Below are 22,786 nucleotides of genomic sequence, written 5' to 3' on the forward strand. Positions count from 1 at the left end.
TATAACAGAAAATCTTTATACTAAAAGGTTCCATACGCACACAGAAGTGCATGTTTAAATACGTCAGTTTGAAGTAATGATTAAGCAACAATGAGGCTGATCTTTTCCCCATTTTTTCCTACAAAACTTATTGTATATTTTTGTTCTCATAGACAGATGATTCAACAAACTACTCAATATGATTAGTTTAATATGATGGACAAAAATGTCCCAGTAAGAAGTCCACTGCACAAAAGTTCCACCTCTAAGCCAGGAACTGACTAGTACAATATATGGTAAACTGCTTGAAATAGTCCTGGTACACTGTGTGTGCCTCAACATGACACAGCCTGTATTACATTCTGCGAAACTAAAGCATTCATCCCACTGGGGTCAGTAAGGCTTACCAAAAGTAGGAAACTGGACACGTTCCTGACAGTGACTGACTTCAGTGGGCAGTAAATTAGGGCCTTCAGAATGAAAACTATGAAAAAAAGTAGGCAAGGACACTGGAGGAGCTACAGAAGCAGTTACTGAAGTGTTATTATATTTTTATGTAAGTTTAGAAAGCACTTGAATCTCAGACCTAGATTTTCAATTATTTTTTTACATTTACACATACAGGAAGTCATTGGTACTAAAGTCATAACCTCCCTCTACTGAAAGCTTTGGATTTTTAATAATTAAATCTATTAGTATGCACTTTTACATTCACTAGCCTCAACTAATGAACCTAACCTATTCTAAATGCCTAGAAATAAGTCTATGAAAGCATTAAGTGGGAAAAAAACTCAAGACAGAAGTCTTGGATTATTGATTCACAGGGAAAATCAAATGTGGTTCCAGGTCAGGAAATCTCTCAAATTGAGACATGGTACTGGGTTAGAATGATGTCTTGACTCTGTTTCAAGCTAAAAAAAAAAAAAGGATATTTGGTAGTCAAGTGAACCTTTGTCTAAAAACTTCAACATGAATGATCTTCAAGACACTGTCAGATGTGTAAGCCTTAGTAGTATATTGCGAGCAGATAGATACTTCGTATTTCCTTTCTCAGTAACACTTCTTATTCTAAAAAAGTTGTTGAAAACAAAGATTATGAAGCTTAAATTATGTCAATGTATTTGAATTTAAAAGTGATTTCAATTATGAAGTTTCTTTTTTATGTATAACAGTGTACAGCACAAAAGAAAACTACATTAATTAAATTATTCAAGCTGTAGTAAAAATTAGTTTTACTTAGCATGGTCACACACAGTAGCAGTTCACACAGTAAAGTGGCAAATGCACATTATTTTACTTTGTTCAGAATCAATTTTCTGCTGGATATAGGGATATTATGAAGGCCAGAGTCAGATACCCACCAACATGAATGCATGTGCACACACATATACATAAAATGCACATAACCATAAGATCATTCCAAAAACCCTCAAATTATACCCTCCCAATTTTCCACAGCCTCACCTTCAGCGAAGCATTTTGCTAAACTATTGAAATTAACATGATTTCTACCCTGTCAAGCTGCCTAGAAGCTGTTAAAAAACTTCTGTTAGGGTACAACTGCAACTTTTGCTTTCCTTAATGATATCACCAGAGAGTTACGGTGACTCATGAAACTTTTCAAACATGCCGTAAATTCAGAAGAAGATGAAAAAAGATCCCTGTACATCTTATTAATAGGACTAGAAAAACTACAGGATTGGATATTTTGGCTTTTTTGACCAATAGCATAAAAGCAAAAAGCCTCTAAACATTCTCATAAAAAGCTTACTTATACTTACTTGAAGATGTTGCAGTAGCATGAGGATTATTTTTTCTCTAATATAAAGCAGAGGAGAATACACATTCTGATGCAAAATTCAATTTTTTTTTTATTGTGTTACCCAGCACTGGTCTATACATTGTCGTACTTCAGGTCAATAAAGATATAGTGAACCAGTGTCATTTGTCTAACCTTTATCACCATACCCTGTTGCATATAAAATAATTTTAAAATTTAGAGATGCTTTAAAAACGCATGGGATTCCCTGGCAGAAATATTGCACTACATTCCACTCTTTATGTGCTGATAACAAGAATTTTAGGTAATTTCAGATAGATAATTTAGATAAAATTAAATACCAAGTCTGTTTCATACCTGCAATACTGACTGCACTCCAGCTCGTACATTTTGCTCTTCAGTATCAATTTCAGATGTTTTATGCAAAGCATCTTCATAACAGCCATTTCTTGCCCAGTTTGAATTTCGAACTCCATGATTGGAGTTCATCCCTTTTTCCTGAAAAATATTTTTTCTTAAAATTCCACAGAGTTTTAGACAAGTGTTTTGGCTTTATATTAAAGAAAAAAGGATATAATAGGTACTAAAAAATAAACAACAGCAGGCAAATGCACCTGAGACACAACAATATTTCATGAGGCTTGTAGCAATTATCTTAAAGTACCTGAATGAAGTAACTACTGTTTTTGTCACCTTTTCATTTGTATGTAATTTTTACACAGTTGATAGTTGGCATACTGTATAACCCACATCTTGAAAACAGTTCATAAAATGATATGAAATTTTAAATTGAACTAAGCACATTAAAAAGCTACAGATAATGGATAAAATTGGTAGCTCATCCATAAAGTGTTTTACCATTGTTTTTCCCCAATAAATGCTCTAACACCAAAGAAAATCACAAATAAACTATCAAGGAAGCCACGTCTCTGTCTACTGGCAGATTAATGCACAAATATTAACCAATACTATTTTACCTCTTCTCTTTCTTTTCCTTTCTCTGAAGAATTATGGTCAACATTTTCATCACAATCTACAGCTGTGCACTGAATTATTTCTTCAGGTTCTTTCATAAATAAAGGTTTGTCTTCTTGTTGAATCCATTCTTGATACACCTTCACCACCTTCCTCATGGCAGCTGCTTCACATATCGGCAACAGAAATGCCTTCAAGTAGAAAAAGAAAGAAAAAAACCACTGTTACAACATTTGAAGTAAGTTGGGCTCTATAATGTGCAAGTTCGAAGAGATAAAGGTGGAAAAAGACAGCCACTGTTGGATTCCAGCATACAAACCATTGCTAAACCTTAATGTTTGCTCACTTTCTTCATGTGTAAACTGAAAACATGATAAAACTCCACACTTAAACAAGAAAGCTTATCAAGAAATACTTTGAAAGAGATATGAATCCATGTGGGTGTATCTAGTTAGCACCTAGCCTGCTGAATTAAGACCCAAACACCCATCAAAATGTGTAAAACAAATGAGCAGAAGTTTCTTTTACAAAATCTTCCATTCAGAGGATTTGGAAAAGTGGAGTTAAACCAGCTCTAAATGACTGAGAAGTCTTCCATCTTATTTTTAGCTTAATTAAGATTTTACAAAACAGTATCTCTAAAGAAAATTCCTCCCTGAAAAAACTTTGGTATTAATGTTTCTAAAAATCATGCATTGGAGTTGGTGTGACGGCTGATCAGTGCCCTCTTCAGAAGGTTTTCTGTATTGGCTGTGCTGATAACAACTAGTCATAGACCAGAAACTTTTAACATTAGTCAGATTTTAACTAACTACAAATACACTTACCAAAGACCATGATGCCCTAATTATATATTCGGAAGGACAGATAAACTACACCTAACACCCAGTTTTTACAGGGTCTGTGCTCTGACTATTGAAAACTAGGTGCCCAGGTCTTTAAGGAGGGCCCACTTAATGCAGGTAGTACGCTCACTCTGGAAACAGAGATTTCATACCATTATCACACTAAAAAGAATTCAGCTATGTATTACAGGATTAAACTGACAAGTTCAGTCATATACTTCCTCATCAAGTCTAACATTCTCCTGCAAGTCCCTATACGTTTTTTTGTACCCTCAAGTCCAAAATGCATAAAACTTGTTCTCTACAATCTTTCCACTACTCAGCACCACTGAAACCCCCTCTTGACAGGAATAACTTAGTCCTCATGTTTTAGAAACATTACAAACATCTTGTGTATTAGAAATTAATTTACACTGAAAACTCCTGGCTTAATAATTATGTAAATAAGATTTCATAATTGCACATTAAATCCAAATAACCTACATGAACTCACAGAGTGACTTTAGAAAAGAATGAAGAAAATTGCCTTTGCTTCTTTTCACTGTGAGGACAGTGAAAAGTAGACCATTGATAATTTATACTCTACATTCAATGTCTCAGACTCTGTAAACCCTTGAGTGTCAGCTTAATTCAGATAACTCTGCTGTGTCTTTCAGTAATGCGTCCAAGCTCTTGTATACAAGGGATGTGGATAAGCTTCTGACATTTATTTGCCTCATTCAAAAATATTTACTTCATCCAAATAAACAAGTTTTAAAACGTTCAGCTTTTTGCTGATTAAAGCAATTAGAGTTGTGCATTTAACTTGAAACTTAGTAAATCTTTCTTTACTATTATTCAGAAATCTGTTTCTCTTTTGATCTATAGCATGGGGCATAAAGAAAGTTTATCTTATTCTATTCTCCCACACTGAACTCTAAGTTACTATTAATGAAGACTCCATATTCTGGCATATGTTCTCAGCTTAAATTTGTTTTAGTAGTTTCCAGTGGAGAAATACTATTCTGAGTATGCTCAACTAACATTTCTGGTTGCAGTGAAGTCAGAAAGAGAAGCTGCTACCTTTTATAGTCATCTGTCGTACTCTTCTGATGAACATCATGAAGGAAAGGACATTCGGATGCTCCTAAAACAGTTCTGCAACAGCTGCAGACTCCCACAGGAGGCTTATGTTAATATGGTTGGCTGTGAGTTCTAATACCTACAGTGTTGATGTATGAAAAGATTAAACATTCCCATTCCAGTGGGGAACTGTGAAGTCCAAGTGAAATGTTGCTAAACTGGTTGTTAAAGATATAAAATTAGAAAAATCAGAAACTAGGGGTATTCTACACAGAAATGTTAGCTTCCTGATTTTTGAGGTCAGGATGACAGAAAAAAACTGCAACTTGGTATAATATTCTGCTTAACAAGTGCTCTTGAAAGAAAACCATGACATAATAAAAATATACATTATAATAATCAAGATTCTTGCATTCTAAAGAGAGTTTTTTACCTGTCGAAAAATCTCAGTTAGAAAATTAACATTGTTTCTTTTAGAAGAGAAGACTTTCCGGACAATTTCAATATCAGTTAAATGCTCTTCATCAATACTGCAGAGGCTGGAAGAACTTGGTTCTCTCTCTGTTAGAGTACTTGTGTTGGAATGAGACTGTTCTGGTTCTGCATTTCTATCCTGCTTATCAGTACTGTCATTTTTGCTGTCCTCCCTTGAAGCCATGCTAGCAGCTGCTCTCTGAAAAAGAAAATTTTAAAATATTCCATAGGTCATTTTTAGTACAGCAATAAATCAATACTAAATCAACAATTTAAAAATAAATTAAATTTAAAATTTAAACAGCACAAAAAATTAAAGAACAAACAAACAAACAAACAAACAAAGGATTTACTGCACTTCAAGGCTTCTCATGTCCAGTTGATTAAATACAAATCACAAAATTTGAAAAAAGAAAGCAGAATTGCAGGTACTTTCAAATGGAATTAATAAACATACACTTTGTTTAGAAATTACTTTTTTTAAAAAAACTTTTCATTAGTTGTAATTATTTGAGGAGAGCATACTGCTGACATAACTATTAAACCAAAAACAGAAAAACAAATATATTTTTGTGTATTTGGTTTTACCTGAATATTCTTTGGCACATTTTCACCTTCCATCCCAGGAATATGAGGTCCTGTATGAGGTTTTGGCTCAAGCCAGAAAGACACCAACCATCGAATGACAATAACACGAGCCTTAATGAAAGGTTCCTTTGTGCAATAGATTGCCTCATTGGTTTCAGCATCTTTCTTAACTATTACGTAGTGTGGCTTTGGTCTCATTTGTGGTATATCTGTATGAAAATACAACATCTTAAAAATATGGGCAGAGAGAAAGATCTGCATAAGAAAGAAATCCTAGAACCATAACCAATACACATGAACTTTCAGAGGTGCAGTTTTGTTGCATTCACTGTTGCACCACTCTTTCCAAGATGCACTGGAATGGATGCAACAGAGAAAATGTCAAGAACGTGTAAGATATCAAAATGTAAGACATCAAAACACTTGAATTTTCTCCTGAAGGGAGACAACACTGTTGGTCCAAAAGACAGAAACTTATCTCTGCCATGTGGAGCCTTTAATTTTTATCTGAAAGTGATTTCTATAGCCTTACGGTTTTGCTTACATTTTTTTTTTCTATGTAAGCAAACACATTTCATTATCTTCAGGTTCTTTCAAACTATGTTATACTCATATTTAAAGATAAACTTCAGTAAACTCACTACTTCAAATTTTCACTGAAAATCACAAAGTTCCAAGTAGCAAAATAACTGCCAACTAGACTATGGCCTATACAAGAAAGCTATTTTAATATAGAACTAATACATTGACAAATCTAACCATGACTACAGTGGGAGATCTATAATTCCAAAATGCAAATGCAACAAACACAGCCTCTTCTGGCCCTGCAAAAGGATAAAGATGAATAGAACAGAGAAATCCTGCTGCAAAGCCACATGAGCTTTGCAGCTTCACCTAGGGCCCCATTTGCCCTGGCTAATTTTGCTGGACTTTGCTGCCAGACCACAGGCACATACATTTTCCTACGACTTAGCTGCAAGATGACTCTGAGGCATCAGAGCCTTCTATACTGGCTTGTAGGGAATGTAATGAAGGATGCTCAGGGGCACATCAGCTGGCAGGAACTGTGATTGTTTGGGGTCTACAACTGACAACTCCATTTACACCATCCCATGACGGTTCAGAACTTTTTAGCTTTTCTGGTTCTCTGTTGTGCTAGAGTCATCGGTACTTCTGAATCTGCTTCAGAAAAAAACCATGACAGTACTTCACTCAATGTGGATGGAATGAACACATGTGGCAAAAGCACTACAAAGATGGGGGGACACACGGATAACATTTTCTAATTACGCATCTTTCTGTGGCGTAACATGCAAAATGTCATTGCTGGGTTTTACAGCCCAAGACATGGTGCAGAATAGTTCTGCATTACCATCATGAACCTGAAGCAGCAATGATACTTTCACGGGCACTCTGAAAGTGGTATGCCAACCCACCACAGTCCTAGTCCTATAAGGACAAGTATGAAATATACTCCAATACAAAAAGAAGACAAATATTTGTGTGAGGACTGATTATAATATGTACTGTCAGGACACCCTGATGCTAGTGTTTCAGTATCATGATCTCTATCTAGTGACAGTAAAAAAAAACCCAGGAGACTCAAACCAAAACAAACAAAAATCCAAACCAAAAAACCAACTAACAAAAAGATGGGAGCATGGAAAAATGATGGTCCTATCCATATACAGAGAGTGACAGATTGAACAGAGATGGTTATGTCAGCACTGCCTTAACTCTTCTGTAGCCTGCAGTACATGAGTGAGAGAGAAGTTTTCCATGGTTTTACAGACCAACCAGAAAGCAGTTAAAGGATACTAATGGTGAGAGTCAAAGAAGATTTTAAAAACTCACACTGAACAATAAAAAGGTATTCTCTGACTGTATCTTCCTAAAGCAAAGTCAAGAGTTGTTGAGTTGTTTTAAAGGATCCTGTATAACTTTGCTAGTTCATGAAGTTAGAATCCAAGAGGGACAAATCTGGACAGCAGTGAAGAAATAATCAATGGTTATCTAAGCAATTATATTATCACAGCCTTTTTAAGGCATCTAAAGTGCAACCAGTGTATCTGCCAGACTGCTATAAAGATTTCCTTGTTATCATTACAAATACACAAGATCCAGCACCTGCACCGAGGATATCCACACTGGTCTACCTCAGTGGCATTTCAAAAGCCACATACATAAGCAGTGATAGACCCATCATGATGCTGTTAAACTGAGGAATGTTTCCTGTACAAACTTCAAAACTATATCCACACTTTTCAATGAAAGCATTATTTTTAAAGGAAAAAAAGCATGATTCCTGTGTACCATGTACCTAAGTATAAACAAATGCACAGAATACTCTTTGACAAGTTTACAAATGGTTTATTTACTGCAAATAATAAAACCCCAATACATTGTTTTCATTCAGTGGAAAGCAGCAGGTTAGTAAGAAAATTAAAAATTAAGGTATCTTAAACAAGCATGTGTAACAGTACAACCTGTGAAAAATGAAGCAAATGCCTGGTAGCACAGCATTAAAAGATGGAAAAGTCAGTTCTCTCTGGTATCTACTAGCATTCAGCAGAGCATAAAGGCTGCAGTACTGGCAGTATTTTCAGAAAAACTAAACATGCAGTAAACATGTTTTTGCAGCACACTGTCTCCTCCTGGTTTCATGATAACCTCTCAGAAAATCCTCTTTCTGTAACATGTTTCAACAGCATATTGTGCTGCAGCTGCTTCTCAAATACATCCTCCTTCCAGCTGCTTCTCAAACGTATCCTCCTTCCAGCTGCTTCGTGTATATTCAGATTCTGTCCATCTCGGAAGAAGGTATTGAGGCTTCAGATGAGAACACAGACATAAAACCAAAGCAAAACAGACCTTGTTAGATGGACTCAAACAGCACAAGAGTAAATATTCCTTTCCCCCAACTTTCGATATTTTCTTTCTATTGTGTTTTGGGCTTTCCCCACCCCCTGCCCTTCCCCCTCTGGGAACCTGATGCGAGCTGATGACAAAAAGAAAAGGAAGCTGAAAGTGGTGGAAGACATACACAGGGTAGAAAGTAAACAGGCTAGCAAAAACACACTGCACACCTGTAAGCTTTGACCATGCCTAGTTTTTAAGACAATAAAGAGTTCATAAGGAATGAAGGGCTAAAGACAGCTGTAGAACAGCCCACATTAGTGTCTCCCTGTACATGAAGGAGCCTATCTAAATGGATTGGAAATGGCACAGAAAGGCCCATTACTATGACAAAAGAAGCAATGCCCCTGGAATATTACTGCCATATCTGTAGCTCTTAGTAAACAACTTCTAACTCAATCTCAACAGACATTTAACAAACACTTTACAAACAAAATAAACACTAAGGGAAAAAAACCCCAAACCAAAACATAAAAAAGCAAAAAAACCCCACCAACAACAAAACACCTCTAAACAAAACAAAACCAAACTAAAAAAAAAAAAACCAACTCCCCTCAAAAAACAATCTCATGGACTTTTCTAATGCTGTATTCCTCTTCTAAGTCTGTAATACTAAAGCCAGAATTTGAAGCAGCCACAACACTTAGCCTTCTTGTAACTGGAATGCTTGTTGCTGTAGGCAACATACTTATCAGTAAAGAAGGAAAGAAATCTTAGTCTAATACACCGTCTTCAGTAAAGCCCTGTATCAATGCTGGCTTACTGAAATTATTGTTTTGATTTGTACCTCATGACTTCTCCTAAATTAAACATTACACCAGTAGCATAAGAACTGTTCTTAGTAGCAGGCTCAGTGCTCAAGTTTGCCCTGCGTTCAGCCTCAAGGCTGTAAATTAAGAACAAGCACAGGATTATTTTCAAATAGGTTGGGAAGATGCATGCCAGAGAAGAACATCTTTGAGGAGAAAAAAATTATTCAACTTACCAATGCTTATGCTGTTTCCGTCACTGTATTGCTCCAAAAAATCCTCATTATAGCTGCTCACTGTGCACAGTCTAAGGCACTCACAGTAATTCTTGGGATCTGTGCACACTTCTTCGTGTTTCCCACTGTCCTCTTCTTTACTAAGGCCTTGGAAGTTTCTTGTTTACCATTCACAGAAAAACAGAGGACTACAGTAACACTTCTATGGAAGACTCAATCAAGATCTTCACAGAAAGAGAAAAATAGCATTTCCATATTTCTTGTTCTGGAGCATCAAGCAACAGTAGGTTTGCTTTCTCAGCACTGCTTACTGTCTCTCTTGTAGCTATTTTATCACTCAATCTCTTCAGCATCTGCACAATAACTCTTATGCTACTGTTACTTATGGCTGTATTTATACTGGCTCTTCTCCTGTAGATGAGAAAGCCCAGTGTTTGTCTTTCCCAAAAGAACATGGCTTTGACATAACCATCTCTCTAATCTAAATAAATGTACGTGGACCAGAAGAAACTAAGACCTTTTTAACAAACTTCCCCAACAGCCTAATTTTAGAATATGGAATTGTGTCTGGACGTCATTACTCTGGAGAGTCCTTCTGAGATGCTGCATCAACAGATAAGAGGAATGGTGATGTGACTGTATGACTCAAGTGATGAAATGGTAACTTAAAGCTTGTGTACAAGGTATTGCTTTGTACAAGAGGACTCTTGAACCTGTTGGCCTACAACCAACATGTGCATGGGTGCATGCAAACCTGAGAGAACAAAATCAAGATTTGCAAACAACATTCTGGTTTAAAATGGGCTAAAAACTCTGAGTAAAACTCAGCTTTGCTTAGAAAACACCGAACATTCCACTCTCTATATGGAAAGATAAATTCTAGTACCATCAGCTTTGAAGACTGTGCTAAACCCTAGCTTCTTTTTTCCTACTGCAAGCTCTTGATAAAATGCAGTTGGCACAAAAACCTAACTTTGCCCTGTCAAAAATGTGAACAAGCACTGTATAATCCAAACACTGTGATTTTGTACAGATAAAACCAACACCCCAAAGAATAGCACACTATCACCTTTTATTTTGGTAGCAGTAGTTTTTCTTCAGAGCACAACTGAGATCAGAAATGGTTACAATACAGAAAGGTTTTACAAGAACATTTAATTCACCTCATTCAGGTTAACAGAGCAAGACTGACTCTAATGAAAGGGTCAGAGGCTTCCACAAAGAACAGAAAATCATAAACAGGAATCTTAACATGCTCTTCCATGACAAATACATTTGGAGAATGCCCTTCATGGGCAACACAACTCAAGCTAAAAATTGTTTTGCTCTATTGTCTTGTTAGAGTTAGAAAGCTCAATTGAACAAGCAGACTAATTAGCATAAGATGCATTTAACCAATAGAAGGAATACTAATTAATAAGAGAACTATATTACTTGCTGCCAATTAGCAATAATTCCTTTGTTTCTAAAATGTATAAATATTGAAAAGATTTGATTGTAAGCAGCAAACCTTGTGGAGGCAGCACCCCTTCCAGCACAGAACTTACTAACAGATAAACAAACCAGGACCTGCACCCCAACACCAAGCCCAGGGTGAAGAAGGCACAAGACACCACTGGATCCATGGGTGGTGGCCAGCTTCTGCTTCCACCCTTTCTCTCTCCTTTTCCCTCTCCCTCTGTCTTTTATTTTGTAACATTGATTGAATGGAGAAAGAAAGTCAGTACTGTTGAACCAGCATTTGGTCATCTTGTCACCTTAATTTGGGCAGAGGCATCTCTCACTAATCAGATCATAACATAGCTATTAGATAAAATGTAATGATTTTATCAGCTGTGTTAACACTTACCAAGTATAGGGTTATACAAGCTGGTCTCCTTACAGATGTTTGGGAAAATAGAAGGTAAGTAGTATTTCTTAAAATTTGAGAATAAAAATGAAAATCCCTTTTCCTGGTTTTCCTTGTTCTTCCATTCTAAACTCTTAACCTTAAAACAAGAATTTGGACAAAGTAAATATCTGCAAGTAGAAGAAAAGCAACTGATGAAATGTCCTCTTTTTAAGTTATTTCTTTGAAACAAAATCATACATATTTTAATAAACAGTTTTAGAAAGATGAAACAGAAACTAGCTGGGAAATGTCAATGAAACAAAGACCATTCTCTTCCAAAATATTGTTTCAAAATAAACTTGAACACATAAAATATTGAAACCGACAGAAATACACTTGATTTTGCAGTCATCTTGCCAAAGCAGGGAGCATGCCCAAATTGACTGTTTTTAATGAAACTGTTTTTATATTTCAAAATGTTTAATAAAAAAGAGTAACTACCCATGCCATTCAAAATATTTCTTCAACAAATTATTTTAAGACATTTTGACTAACAAGTGTCCATATAGTCATTATAATAGGTACTTGGATTCATTTGTGTAATTGGCAACATCCAACAAACAAATTTTTCAACCACAAGCAGCAGAAAATACAACTTTGAAGTTGAGTTACATAAATGTACTTTCATGGATCGTGAGTGCTAAGCATTCCCCTTTATGAAATGTTTTCCTACATGGTAAGTAGTATCAAGCATGGTACGTGCTCCTCAAGAAATACAATATGCAGTTTCCATCTCTGTTCCTGAGAATCCATCTGCCTGCAGAGCTAGGTAATCTACCAAGTCTATAAAAATAATATAAAGGAGGACTCCCTTCTCTTTTTTTTCCCCTTTCCCCTCTTCTTCTCCATTTCTTACTCAAAGGCCACAGTTCTATTATGATCCATTTTCAGGACAACAAGTGTCTAGAGTGGAATATATATACATATATTTCACCCCCAATATAACTCAACAGATTAGCTGCTATATATATAATTTAGTGACACAAAGTCCTTTAGCAGAACTTAATATCAAAGAACCTTGCAATTATCAGTGGCCTCTAAAGGGACTTCAGGGAACTACTTCAGCACTCACATAGCAAACAAGCTCTATGACACCTGTCTCAATGACCTAACGGAATTTAAATATAATACTACCAATTTATTACAGAAAAGGCAGTTGTCTTCAAAAATATAAGGGCTATTATTCTTCAAAGTAAATTGCCAGCATTCAGCTTACCCTACAGATCACAAGTATGAAGACCTCTATTCAAAGTGGGAGATGCTGGAAGCAACGAAATGAGGCTAGAAATTATTCCAGCATGGCAAGTGCACAGAGAAAGATGGATAAAGGGAAGCCATTAAATGTTTAACATATATTTGTACACTGTCCATCTTCTCCAGTAAAACTTGCTCAGATGTGAAGAAATACTTATAGTACCCATCTGGGTTCTGAGGGACAAGTCTGACCCAGAAGGCAGGACCCAGCAACACCTATCATGTCATGCAGCACATGAAGCACAGTAGGCTCAGAAGCAGCATGTGCTAATTGGCCAGCAAATCAATTACATAACATGAAACAGCTGAGCCACAGTTTTTCACAGAAGTTGTTGCTATGCCTCATACTGGCTGAGACCATGGAATTGTAAAATTCCAAAGAGAAGAACATGGTGTGTCCGAGTTGCACACCATGGGCTAAACACTCATTCAACTCTTCATTTTCTGCACATGGTTGTTCCACTGGTTGAAGAGAACCAGACACGGAAGGGAAGATGAAAATGAGAAGGGAGCTGAAATCAGTATTACTAGAAGTGACTGACAAGTCTTGTTTTGCCTCCATGACACAATCTAATGGAAGATCCTGTGGTAAAAGATCTAGGAATGTTCACACAGAAGATAAGGAAACATTTTTCTACAAGAATTTGCTTTTTACAAAAAAGGGAGTGGCAAGGAAGGATTCTTCAAAACATTTTTATATGCATTTGCAGTGCTACAAGTAAAAAACTTACTGTAAAGGACAAAGAGGTGTTAATTGTTTCACCTTTGTTTGCTTGAAAACTATGGAACGTACCTGAATTACCATGTATTTCAAAAGTGCTTCTAAAAAATAGCTTGTTAAATCTTCTTGTCCTTTATCTCCTGATTGCGGAGGAACAAGTGGAGTGATTTCTTCTATAGTCACTTGAGCTATTTAAAGAAAAATAGAAGTACATCTAACATTAGACCATTTCTTCTCATGCATAAATATCTACGAAGTTATGAAAGTAGAAATGCACTGCAGCAGCAGAGACAGCTACAGGTAAAACAGTTCACCCATAGATTAATGAAAATCAGGAATTTTTAACTCCTAAACCACCATGGAACTAATTTCTCACACATATAAAAAGCACAGCAGACAATAAGTAGGTCCTCTCCATGCACTTTTGGAACCTACCTGCCAAACCCAGGAATTCCTTGTTTGGAATTTATGCAAACAACAGTGTAACACTTATGCTACACAAATGCCAAATCTTTGTATCTTTCACCATTTTCCCATTTAGCAGTTGATAAGTTACATTTCCTTTAAGTTCTACTATCTGTATTCTTCTTTGCCTCGACAGCAAAGCTAGTTAAGAGTCGATTTTTTTCCTGTTCCTGTAGTTAGATGTTCACATTTCAATCTTTGCACTCTGAATTTCTTTGCACTCTAAACTTCAGAAGATAACTCTAAACAGGGCTTAAGTAGGTAGCAAAATTTTACTTGCAGAGCTATCTTGCCATGAAATTTGTCTGCTGTGCTCCAGGAAATTTAACTACTAGTCATGGAGACACCGCTTTCCTCTACAAACAATAAAACATTCAAATAATACAAGAAGATGGAAAGAAGGCAAAGCACAACATTCAGGGGAAAAAGTGTTCAAGTTTTTAGTCCCCTGCGCATTTATGTGAATGTGCAGTTTGCACTTACATTCAAAGATTCCATCCAATTGCAAATCATTAATAAATGAGCTTCAAATCCCACTATTAAGAATAAATTGAGTTAGGAGGCACTTAATGCTAGAGTGTACAAAGGATAAAATCCTAAGAATCATCTTAAGAGAAAAATCATCCTCACTCTATTGATTAGGGCCAAGATAATGGCCTTACCATTAAAAAAAACCAAACAAACAAAATCCCCGAAAGTATAAAAACCTCATCTCAGAATACTCAAGCTGTTCCACTCATGCAAACATTTAAGACCTCAAGTTTTCCAATTTACAAGGTCTGTTTCTTTTTGAAGATTCCAAGTTGCAAGAATACCACAACTTTAATTACCTGGTCATACACAGACACATTTGTCCTTACACATTGGCCTAACAAGCACTCATTCTCTTGAAGTCCACACCAGAAACATCTTTGCCCAGCCTGCTCCCTGGAGGATGAACAAAGCCAGTGCAAGTGTTCTACACAAGCAGAATTCACCTATGCAAGTTTGCAGTAGATGCAGGATCCTCTTGCAATTTTTAAGAATTACACACAATTGGTCAGTTTATTTTCACCACTATGTATTAGGCTACAATAACCTACTCGGAAGGAAAAACGCCAACAACCACAAAAAACAACTAATTCTGAACAACAACAAAAAAGACAGAAATTGCTACAGAAGAAGATGTGACAAACTGCTAAGAAACTCATCTCAGCTCCATTATCTACCTGGGTATGTATGTATGTCAGTTACTTCAACTTGCCTTGTCTGTGACAAGATTTGAATTATGTCAAGAATTGAGTAATATTTCCAAATTACTTACTTTCTTGGACATTAAGGGGAGGGTTAATGAGATTATCTAGTGTTCGGGGGCCATATTCAGACTGTGGTGATGAAAATCCAGGAATCAAGCAAGAAAACATCCATAATTGCTCTCTACTACAGTTATTTTGAAGTGCTTGCAGCCACAAAAGAAAGAGACGCACACCCTCTCGACGTATCTTAAAGGAAAAAACATGGAATAAGTTATCTTGTGCCAGAACAAACAAAAGTATTTCCATTTGTCCTGGAGGGAGAAGGAGAAGGGGAGAGATAAAAAAAAAATTAGGACAGACAGTATGACCCCCAGCAATCAGCAGAGTGAAACTAACACATCTGCTGCTCCTGATGAAATGCAAGGGCAAGCCTGGCACCTTCACTGCTGTTTGCCTCAAAGAATTTCTCACAGGGGTTTCTCTGAAAGAAGAGGAAGAAAACCAACACATCTAATCACTTGCTTGACTACACCACTGCAAGATGCCACATGAATTTTTCAGAAAATACAAAGATCGACATAAAATTTCTAAATATGTTCATTAATTATAACAACAGAATGAGTGAGCTCTCTGTATCAGAAGGACCAATTCCACTTTCTTCAGTTTCTCCTTCGAAAAAGGTAATAGAGTCCTAGAGCACTCCCTTCTTGGCTCTCATATTGGAGAATTTCAGTTCCAGAGAAGCCTGCAGGTGGCTTACAGAGGAGTGGTGCAGCTGTTTTGTCCCAACGATTTAAATTACTCTACCCACCAGCAAACTTCCCTGGCACAGATTATCCTCCACTTCCAAGGTAGCCTGAGCCCCAAAATCAGCTTCCTTGTCCTAACAATGAACAGTTAATACTTATGACTTTGTCAATGCAAAATCCTTTAAACCGCTGGCTACACTATATAAACACATTACTACTGTGAGTAGTTTTACTGAGATGAAGCTGATGATTTGGAGTCATTCTTTCATGACACACAAGTCATGATCTGGTTCTCATTCCTGGGTTTTTCCTGTAAAAATTTGCCCTTATGTTCTTATTTGTACTTTCAAGTATTGTAGACAAAATTGCATGCAACTTTTTGCAGTACCTTTAATGAATTTCCAGTGTGAAGAAGCTTCTTTAAAATCAACCCTAAAAAAAAAATAATAAATTGTTTGCTTTTGTTCTTTCTATATTAAGTAAAGTGTCAGAGTTCTCGGTCAGACTTGATAACCACTTTTAAACAAGTCCTTGGCAATCTCGAATTTAATCTTGGTGACCTTGATACCTTCAAGCAACTGACTCAATGCCAGAAGGAAAAAAATTCAAATATCACCTTTCATAGCCTACTCATAGAATATTTTCCCCAAAGACTTTTGAGATGTGTACATTAAAAGTAAATCAAGTCACCACAATGCATAAAATCAGCAATCCCTATTTACAAATATCGCATGTCAGTTTTGAAATGTATTACTATGAGAAAGAAAATAAGGAAAAAATATTTAAAACTCCAAACTTTTCACCTGTACTTGTTCTTTCTCAGCCACTCTTCTATTTCTATATTCCCAGATATAAATCTATACAGAAGAGTATTCATTACATTGGTGGGGTTTTTTGTCTGTTTCTTTTCTTTTCTTTTTTATTTTCCTTCACCTAGCTGGCAAAATTCTCAAGACCATAACCCCTGTTAAGCCACTTAAACTTTAAGGAAATGAGTGGCATAGTAGCCACTAATTGGTAGCTACTAATAAAAAGTAAAATGAAAGGGAGAGGGAAAGGGCGAGGGAAAGAAAATCAACTTACCAATACTATGAAATTGCCACCTCTGATGAATCCTTTCAGGAAGGAGTTGCAAAATTTTCTATAAAAAACCAGAACCCAAGGATGTATGTTGCAGATTTCGCTCTTGAAAGACCAAACAGCCCTTTCACAAAGGCCACATATCAGAAGCTGAAGTATCAACTCAGAAAATTCCCACAATGCTTTCTTTGGAAGCATTGCTGTCCTTTCAAGGTGACCCCATTCCTAATGCTAAGAAGCCCAAAGGCTCTGACAGCCTGTCTGTAAGTCCTGCACTGGAGACTTCAGATGTTACTGCAGGTCATCTGGCTCCACTACCCCTCTGACAGACACTGCTGCTTACAGTATAAGGAACGGAAAGAGATCAGGGTCTGTCTCAGTTGCTCTGCTTCACAACAGATTGCATTAAGGTATTCCACCTTTCTAATGGCTTCACTTAGGATGTTCAGCTGTCAACTTGCCTCTGTGGCACAAGCAAACATGTGCTTCAGCCTTCTCAACTGAGGGGTAATGAGCTACAGCAAAACAGTGAAGACAAGACCTCTACAAATAGAATGATCATCTCCAGAAATAAGAAAGAGAGCACAGTTAGTAATTCCAAATCTACCATGTAAGACTTGCAACATTTACACTAGAGGCATTTGCAACTTGTAAATAACCTGATTTTTCCTGGCTGTGGCCCTCCAGCACACCATGCAACTGCCTCCAAAGCACAGATCACCTAATATTCCTTTATGCAGGAACTAGTGAAAAAATGAACTAGCTCTCTTTCACATTCACTAATGTACCTCACTAATAAATAAATAACAACTGAATTTGTAATCAACCATGTGATCAGCTTTTATTCTTGCATATTTTTAAGAAACACAATCCTTGTTCTATCATTAGAAGCCTCCATCAAAAAGGAGAGACAAAAACTTGACATTCTAAGCTATTTCTAAATTATAGTGTCTGCCTAGGAATGTTCTGATTTTATTAAATTATTCCATTAGTGTCTAATTCATCTTAATTAAGTCAAGATATGCTTTCGGAAAAAATGTCATGAAATACAATTTTCAAATAATGAATATTTTTTAAAGTAAGAAATATTTTTTTAAAAGGATCAATAAAAAAAAATTCTGCAGTAGCAATCTATTGTGAGAAAAATCAGAGATAACATGCAATCAAAAGGTCAAAAATATCATGACTAAACAAAAATCACCTTTCTATGAATTTCAATGTGTATAACACATGATGGGGAAATATCACCACCAAAGAGTAACCAACTATCTAGAGACACAGAAACATCTTTTTCCAGTTTAGACATCTTGCAAAACCGCAAATGAAATCTTTATTTTTAAAACAAAGCACATAAATTCAGCTCTATGCAAAAGTAAGAAGGAATGCAGTTAAATGCAGAGTATTTACAGATGAGTATAGAATAATAGGACTTAAAGCAAAAAAATATTCAAAATATCTTACCTCAAAAATAAAAAGAATAGAATCTAATTCTTCTCTCTGAGACTTGTGACCTAGTTGGAAAAATAAATAGTTAAAATAGTTAAATATAAATAGAAGATGCACTTTCATTACCAAAACAAAGATCCTTAAATGTGTAAAATGAAAACCTGCATTTATACAACAATAACTTTGCACTGCTTCTGCAAATAAAAATTATACTCCACAAATACAGCTACAATTTGCATAACTTCCTATTACGGCAGACACAACTGGGAGAGATTAAGTTACACAATATCTCATTAAAGAATAATTCTGCAGAATACAAAGTATAGCACCTTAAGAATCCTCACTTCGCAAAAAAAAAGGCAAACACAGTCATAAGAGAACAAACACTTTTTGCTCATCTCCACTGAATGCATTTATCACTGCTCTGCCTTCATTTGTAAAGTTGGTTCTTAGACATATTTCTGCACTAATGTTGTCATTTGTGACCACACAGAGCTTTATTTATAGCACCCTGCTTTATTTCATAACAAAGGCACAAGCATCAAGACAAAAAGAGCTCTGTCTGAAATACTTACCTTTTTGTTTAAGGCCCACTTCAATAGTAACAAAGTTTTCAAAGAACACATAATATATATGTGAAAAATGCAGGTCGAAAAACTGTTTGAGATCAATTGATTCTGCATTGTCTGAAAAACAGAACAGATCATTGTTTATATTTATTTCAAATATTCAGAGTCAACCACTACATACCATTATCCAGCAGAAAGAACTGAAGATACTTCCAAGAAAAATTATTGTTTTTTAAATAAATAACTAATAAATTAAAGAAACTACTGAAGTTTTCAATCTTTACACTGAGGCTAATGAAATTCAGTATGGCATGCTGTAAGTGCCCAGTGAATTTTAAAATGGGAAGCAGCATCTTCTTGCACACCTGTTGTTTGCCTGACACTAATGCCAACAAATGCCAGTCATGAACCCTAATTCCATCAGGACTAGCACTGTACAGATGAATCTGGTTTCAATTGTTAATTTAATAGAAATAAAGCTTGTGACACTGCCCAAACTCTACAACAGAAAGACCATCACAATCTCCAACAGTAATTACTAAGCACAATTAAGCTCACTAAAGAAAGTGGAAGAAGGATGTTAAGTGAGGAACACATCTGCTCTGTAGATAAGCTGGGAGGATGCAAACAGATGCACTGGATTCCCACTGCTGCCTTCTTATTCCCTCCAAGTTCCAAGATGCACTTTACTAGTCTGGCTCAGTCCCTCACACTCCTTCGATTGTGTGGTCCAGGGAAATCAGAAGATGGGATCTCAGGGATACCCTGAGGCAGAAACATCACTCTAAGCATAGGGGAATGGGCTTTCTTGTGTACCCCAGGAAGCTTTCCAGACTCTCTTCCCACAACCCTCTAGATGGTTTTCTGCAAATTCCTGATAAAGAAATACAGTGATTTATCCAGATTAATTTAAAGTGATCACTTTAAACAATCAAGCCTTAGTACACGCTGTCTAGACACTCCCTGTCCTGTTATTCAACTACATAAGACTTGAGAAACTAAGTGGACAAAACAATACCATGGAAGCACAGAGGAACAGGAAGACAGCATTTTAAATGACAAAGCGCTCCTCTTTCAGAACACTGATGTGTAACAAACAAAAGCAAAACATGAAGAAAGGTGAGGCAAACAAAACCTTCATACCCATTCACCAGCTGTATACACTGAAACACCCTCTTTCACTGTAGATGCTTCTAAAAAGCTCCTTCTAATTCTGAATTAGACTACAGAGGTTTTAACCCTTTTTACAATGACATCAATCTTTATCATCTCACATGACTGGATATACAAATGGTAGAGTATAAAGTCAGGAACAGGTAGGAAAGGATGGCAAAAAGCATGGCGTATTTTCAGTTATGTTTTCTTATATAGCTCTAGAGGACTACTAACTCAATACTCAATTTTGACATAAATTTTGCTAAAAAAGTTTCCAACACAGATTTAACTTTTGCTGTAGCACAGCATTCTGCCAACATCTTGCATAATGAGTTTAGTAGAGCCAGGGTGTTCTTGGAGCAGATAGTACTATATCAGCATCCAAGATCAACTCTCAAGCAAGGCAGCTCAGCTGGAATGAACAGTGGTCCAGAGCAGCAAGCATGTGCCTGACCATCCACAGGCTTACCAAACCCCCGGGTTTGCAGAAACTGCCACACCACCTACAGATCAGCAGCTGAACTGCTACAGTTTAGAGATGCAAATGTTAAAGCACAACAAAAAGAGTTCCACTTCAAACAAGCTGAATGATGATTTCAGTTGATCGGGGATGCACATGAAATGGAGCTGTGACTAGAGCATAGGCACAACCATTACAACCACTTCCACCCATGGAGAGAGCCTTAAGTGAGTCCTAGGCTAGGGACAAGAAAATACTGGAAGAAAAATCAAGAGTTTGAGATGGAAGGATTAAAGAAAAAAAAGAAAGCAAGGACTGAGGCTTTCAGGAGAAAGAAGGGTGACAGAAGATACCTTGTGGTCCATATGTTTATAGGAATGAATAGGGATTGCATGTAGACAGCAGTGGAATGGTTCACTCAATGCAAAGGGGCAGAAAATACTAGTTCCAAATACTGAAGAGATAGGAAGCAGTTAAACAGGGTCTCTTCCAATCAAAACACAGGAATGCTGCATTTTTGCAGGCACGTTAAATGTTTCGTTTCCTTAAACAGGCCCTCGTTCTTTCCTCAGACATGGGTCAGCTCTGAAGCAGGCAGACCAAGACAAAAATCCCAAATGCCTAAACCAAATGTATTCTTTTAAACACTCAACCTTAACACAACAGTCAGTAATTTTTGGAGACGCTATTCCTAAATTCTTCAGGCAACAAACTGAAAGCTTAGGTACATAACCAGCTGAACAGTGACTGTCATTTTACCACATAATTGCATATGCACAACTGGTACTGTGGTAAGACATTCTGCCTTTCAGTGGAAGGTGAAGAGGAATTTCAGAAGTTTGTCTTTTTAAAATTTTTTGTTAGTTTGTTTTGTATTTATCTAAGAAAAATGTGTCAGACATCTCAAAAAATGCTTGAAGGAGCAGTGGTAAACCTGTACTATTACCACTAACACCCAATTAACATTAAAAGCATACCTTCAAAATATTGTTATAGCTTGCAAGAGTAGAAGGAGAGTAAAAAATTCCTTGACTTTGCAATTTCTATAGCAAATGCATTTCACTCTGATTCCTTTCTAAGATCACACTTGATAGCAAAATCAAAAGCAAGTTTTCAAAATTGAAACCAGTTAACAACAACTGTATTCTGTAATAACTACTATTGCTTCAGATGGAAGACATAACATTTCATTTAATGGGAATTTTACTATTTTATTAAGTGAAAATAATAAACCCACCAACTCCTTTTGTTAATGCTGAAAACCAGCTTTAACCAGGGAAGACAGTTGTTCATCTGACAGGCTTGCCACCTACAGCAAAAGGAACATCTGCTCATCATCAAAGACACCTACAGTGATTCAGTAAGCTGCTGGTGTGGAAATTTGGAACCTTGCATTTGTTGAGAAGTTTGAAATTCATTATTAATACCCTGAGGTGAATTATGGCAAGAAGGAGAAGGGCAAAAAATAGCAGATACAGCACAGAGATAATTATGTAGACCTTAAGAGGTCTGGCCACCTATACACATCATTCCATTTCACAGCTATGTCTATATTGAACACAATCCACATGACTAATGCACGGAGAGAATACTGCTCTCCTTGATTACTGTACCATTAAAACTTCCAGTTATATGCTGCTGCTATAGCTTCCTTCCTTAATTAAGGATTTGGGTTTATTCCTAATGTCTCTAAAATATTCAGTTTACCTCTATCCTTGTTATCAGCTGAACAAACAGCTCCTGAATTCTCATGTCATAACCATTTTCTCCAACACCATCTCACTGTCTCTTCCCTATGCTCTCTCAAAGTATCATGCATGTTGCATATAGGTAAAAGTAATTTCGTCTACAAGCAGCATATCCTTTTCAGACAGCCCTGAACTGAGAATTTGCAGGAAGCTGATCCTCTGCTTTGGCTAATTAAGTATTTTGTCTTTTTAAGAAGAGAGACATAGCCTTTTTTTATGTGAAGTGGGATTAAACAGAAACAGGCTTTCCTCTACAACTTCCATTGCATTCCTATTTTTTAATTTTAAACAAAAGAACTTTATAGTCTTCTACCACAGATCATTTCTAACACAAACTAATGTACTCCTTGTGTTCTTCTATGTCCAGACTGGAAGGAGGGAAGGACTCAGAAATAGATCTGGCACCATA

At 36.4% G+C, this 22,786-nt stretch overlaps 1 protein-coding gene across 19 annotated transcripts in view; it reads right to left on the reverse strand.

Moving 5' to 3' along the window:
* Positions 1–22,786, reverse strand: part of RALGAPA1 (Ral GTPase activating protein catalytic subunit alpha 1) — a 131,987-nt gene that overhangs the window by 101,377 nt on the left and 7,824 nt on the right. For 18 of the 19 annotated variants that reach the window (XM_038139720.1, XM_038139719.1, XM_038139718.1 and 15 more), the window contains exons 2-12: positions 19,021–19,131; positions 18,461–18,510; positions 17,003–17,060; positions 16,308–16,351; positions 15,239–15,416; positions 13,543–13,658; positions 11,454–11,592; positions 5,704–5,912; positions 5,075–5,314; positions 2,737–2,925; positions 2,117–2,257 (exon numbers count right to left, since the gene is read on the reverse strand). In XM_038139720.1, the coding sequence (XP_037995648.1) occupies positions 2,117–2,257; positions 2,737–2,925; positions 5,075–5,314; positions 5,704–5,912; positions 11,454–11,592; positions 13,543–13,658; positions 15,239–15,416; positions 16,308–16,351; positions 17,003–17,060; positions 18,461–18,510; positions 19,021–19,131 (1,475 nt within the window). Of the gene's footprint in view, positions 1–2,116; positions 2,258–2,736; positions 2,926–5,074; positions 5,315–5,703; positions 5,913–11,453; positions 11,593–13,542; positions 13,659–15,238; positions 15,417–16,307; positions 16,352–17,002; positions 17,124–18,460; positions 18,511–19,020; positions 19,132–22,786 lie in introns of those variants that run through there. The other variant, XM_038139725.1, reaches the window with a different exon arrangement.

The sequence above is a fragment of the Motacilla alba genome, chromosome 5 (genome assembly GCF_015832195.1).
Source record: "Motacilla alba alba isolate MOTALB_02 chromosome 5, Motacilla_alba_V1.0_pri, whole genome shotgun sequence".
NCBI classification, from domain to species: Eukaryota; Metazoa; Chordata; class Aves; order Passeriformes; family Motacillidae; genus Motacilla; species Motacilla alba.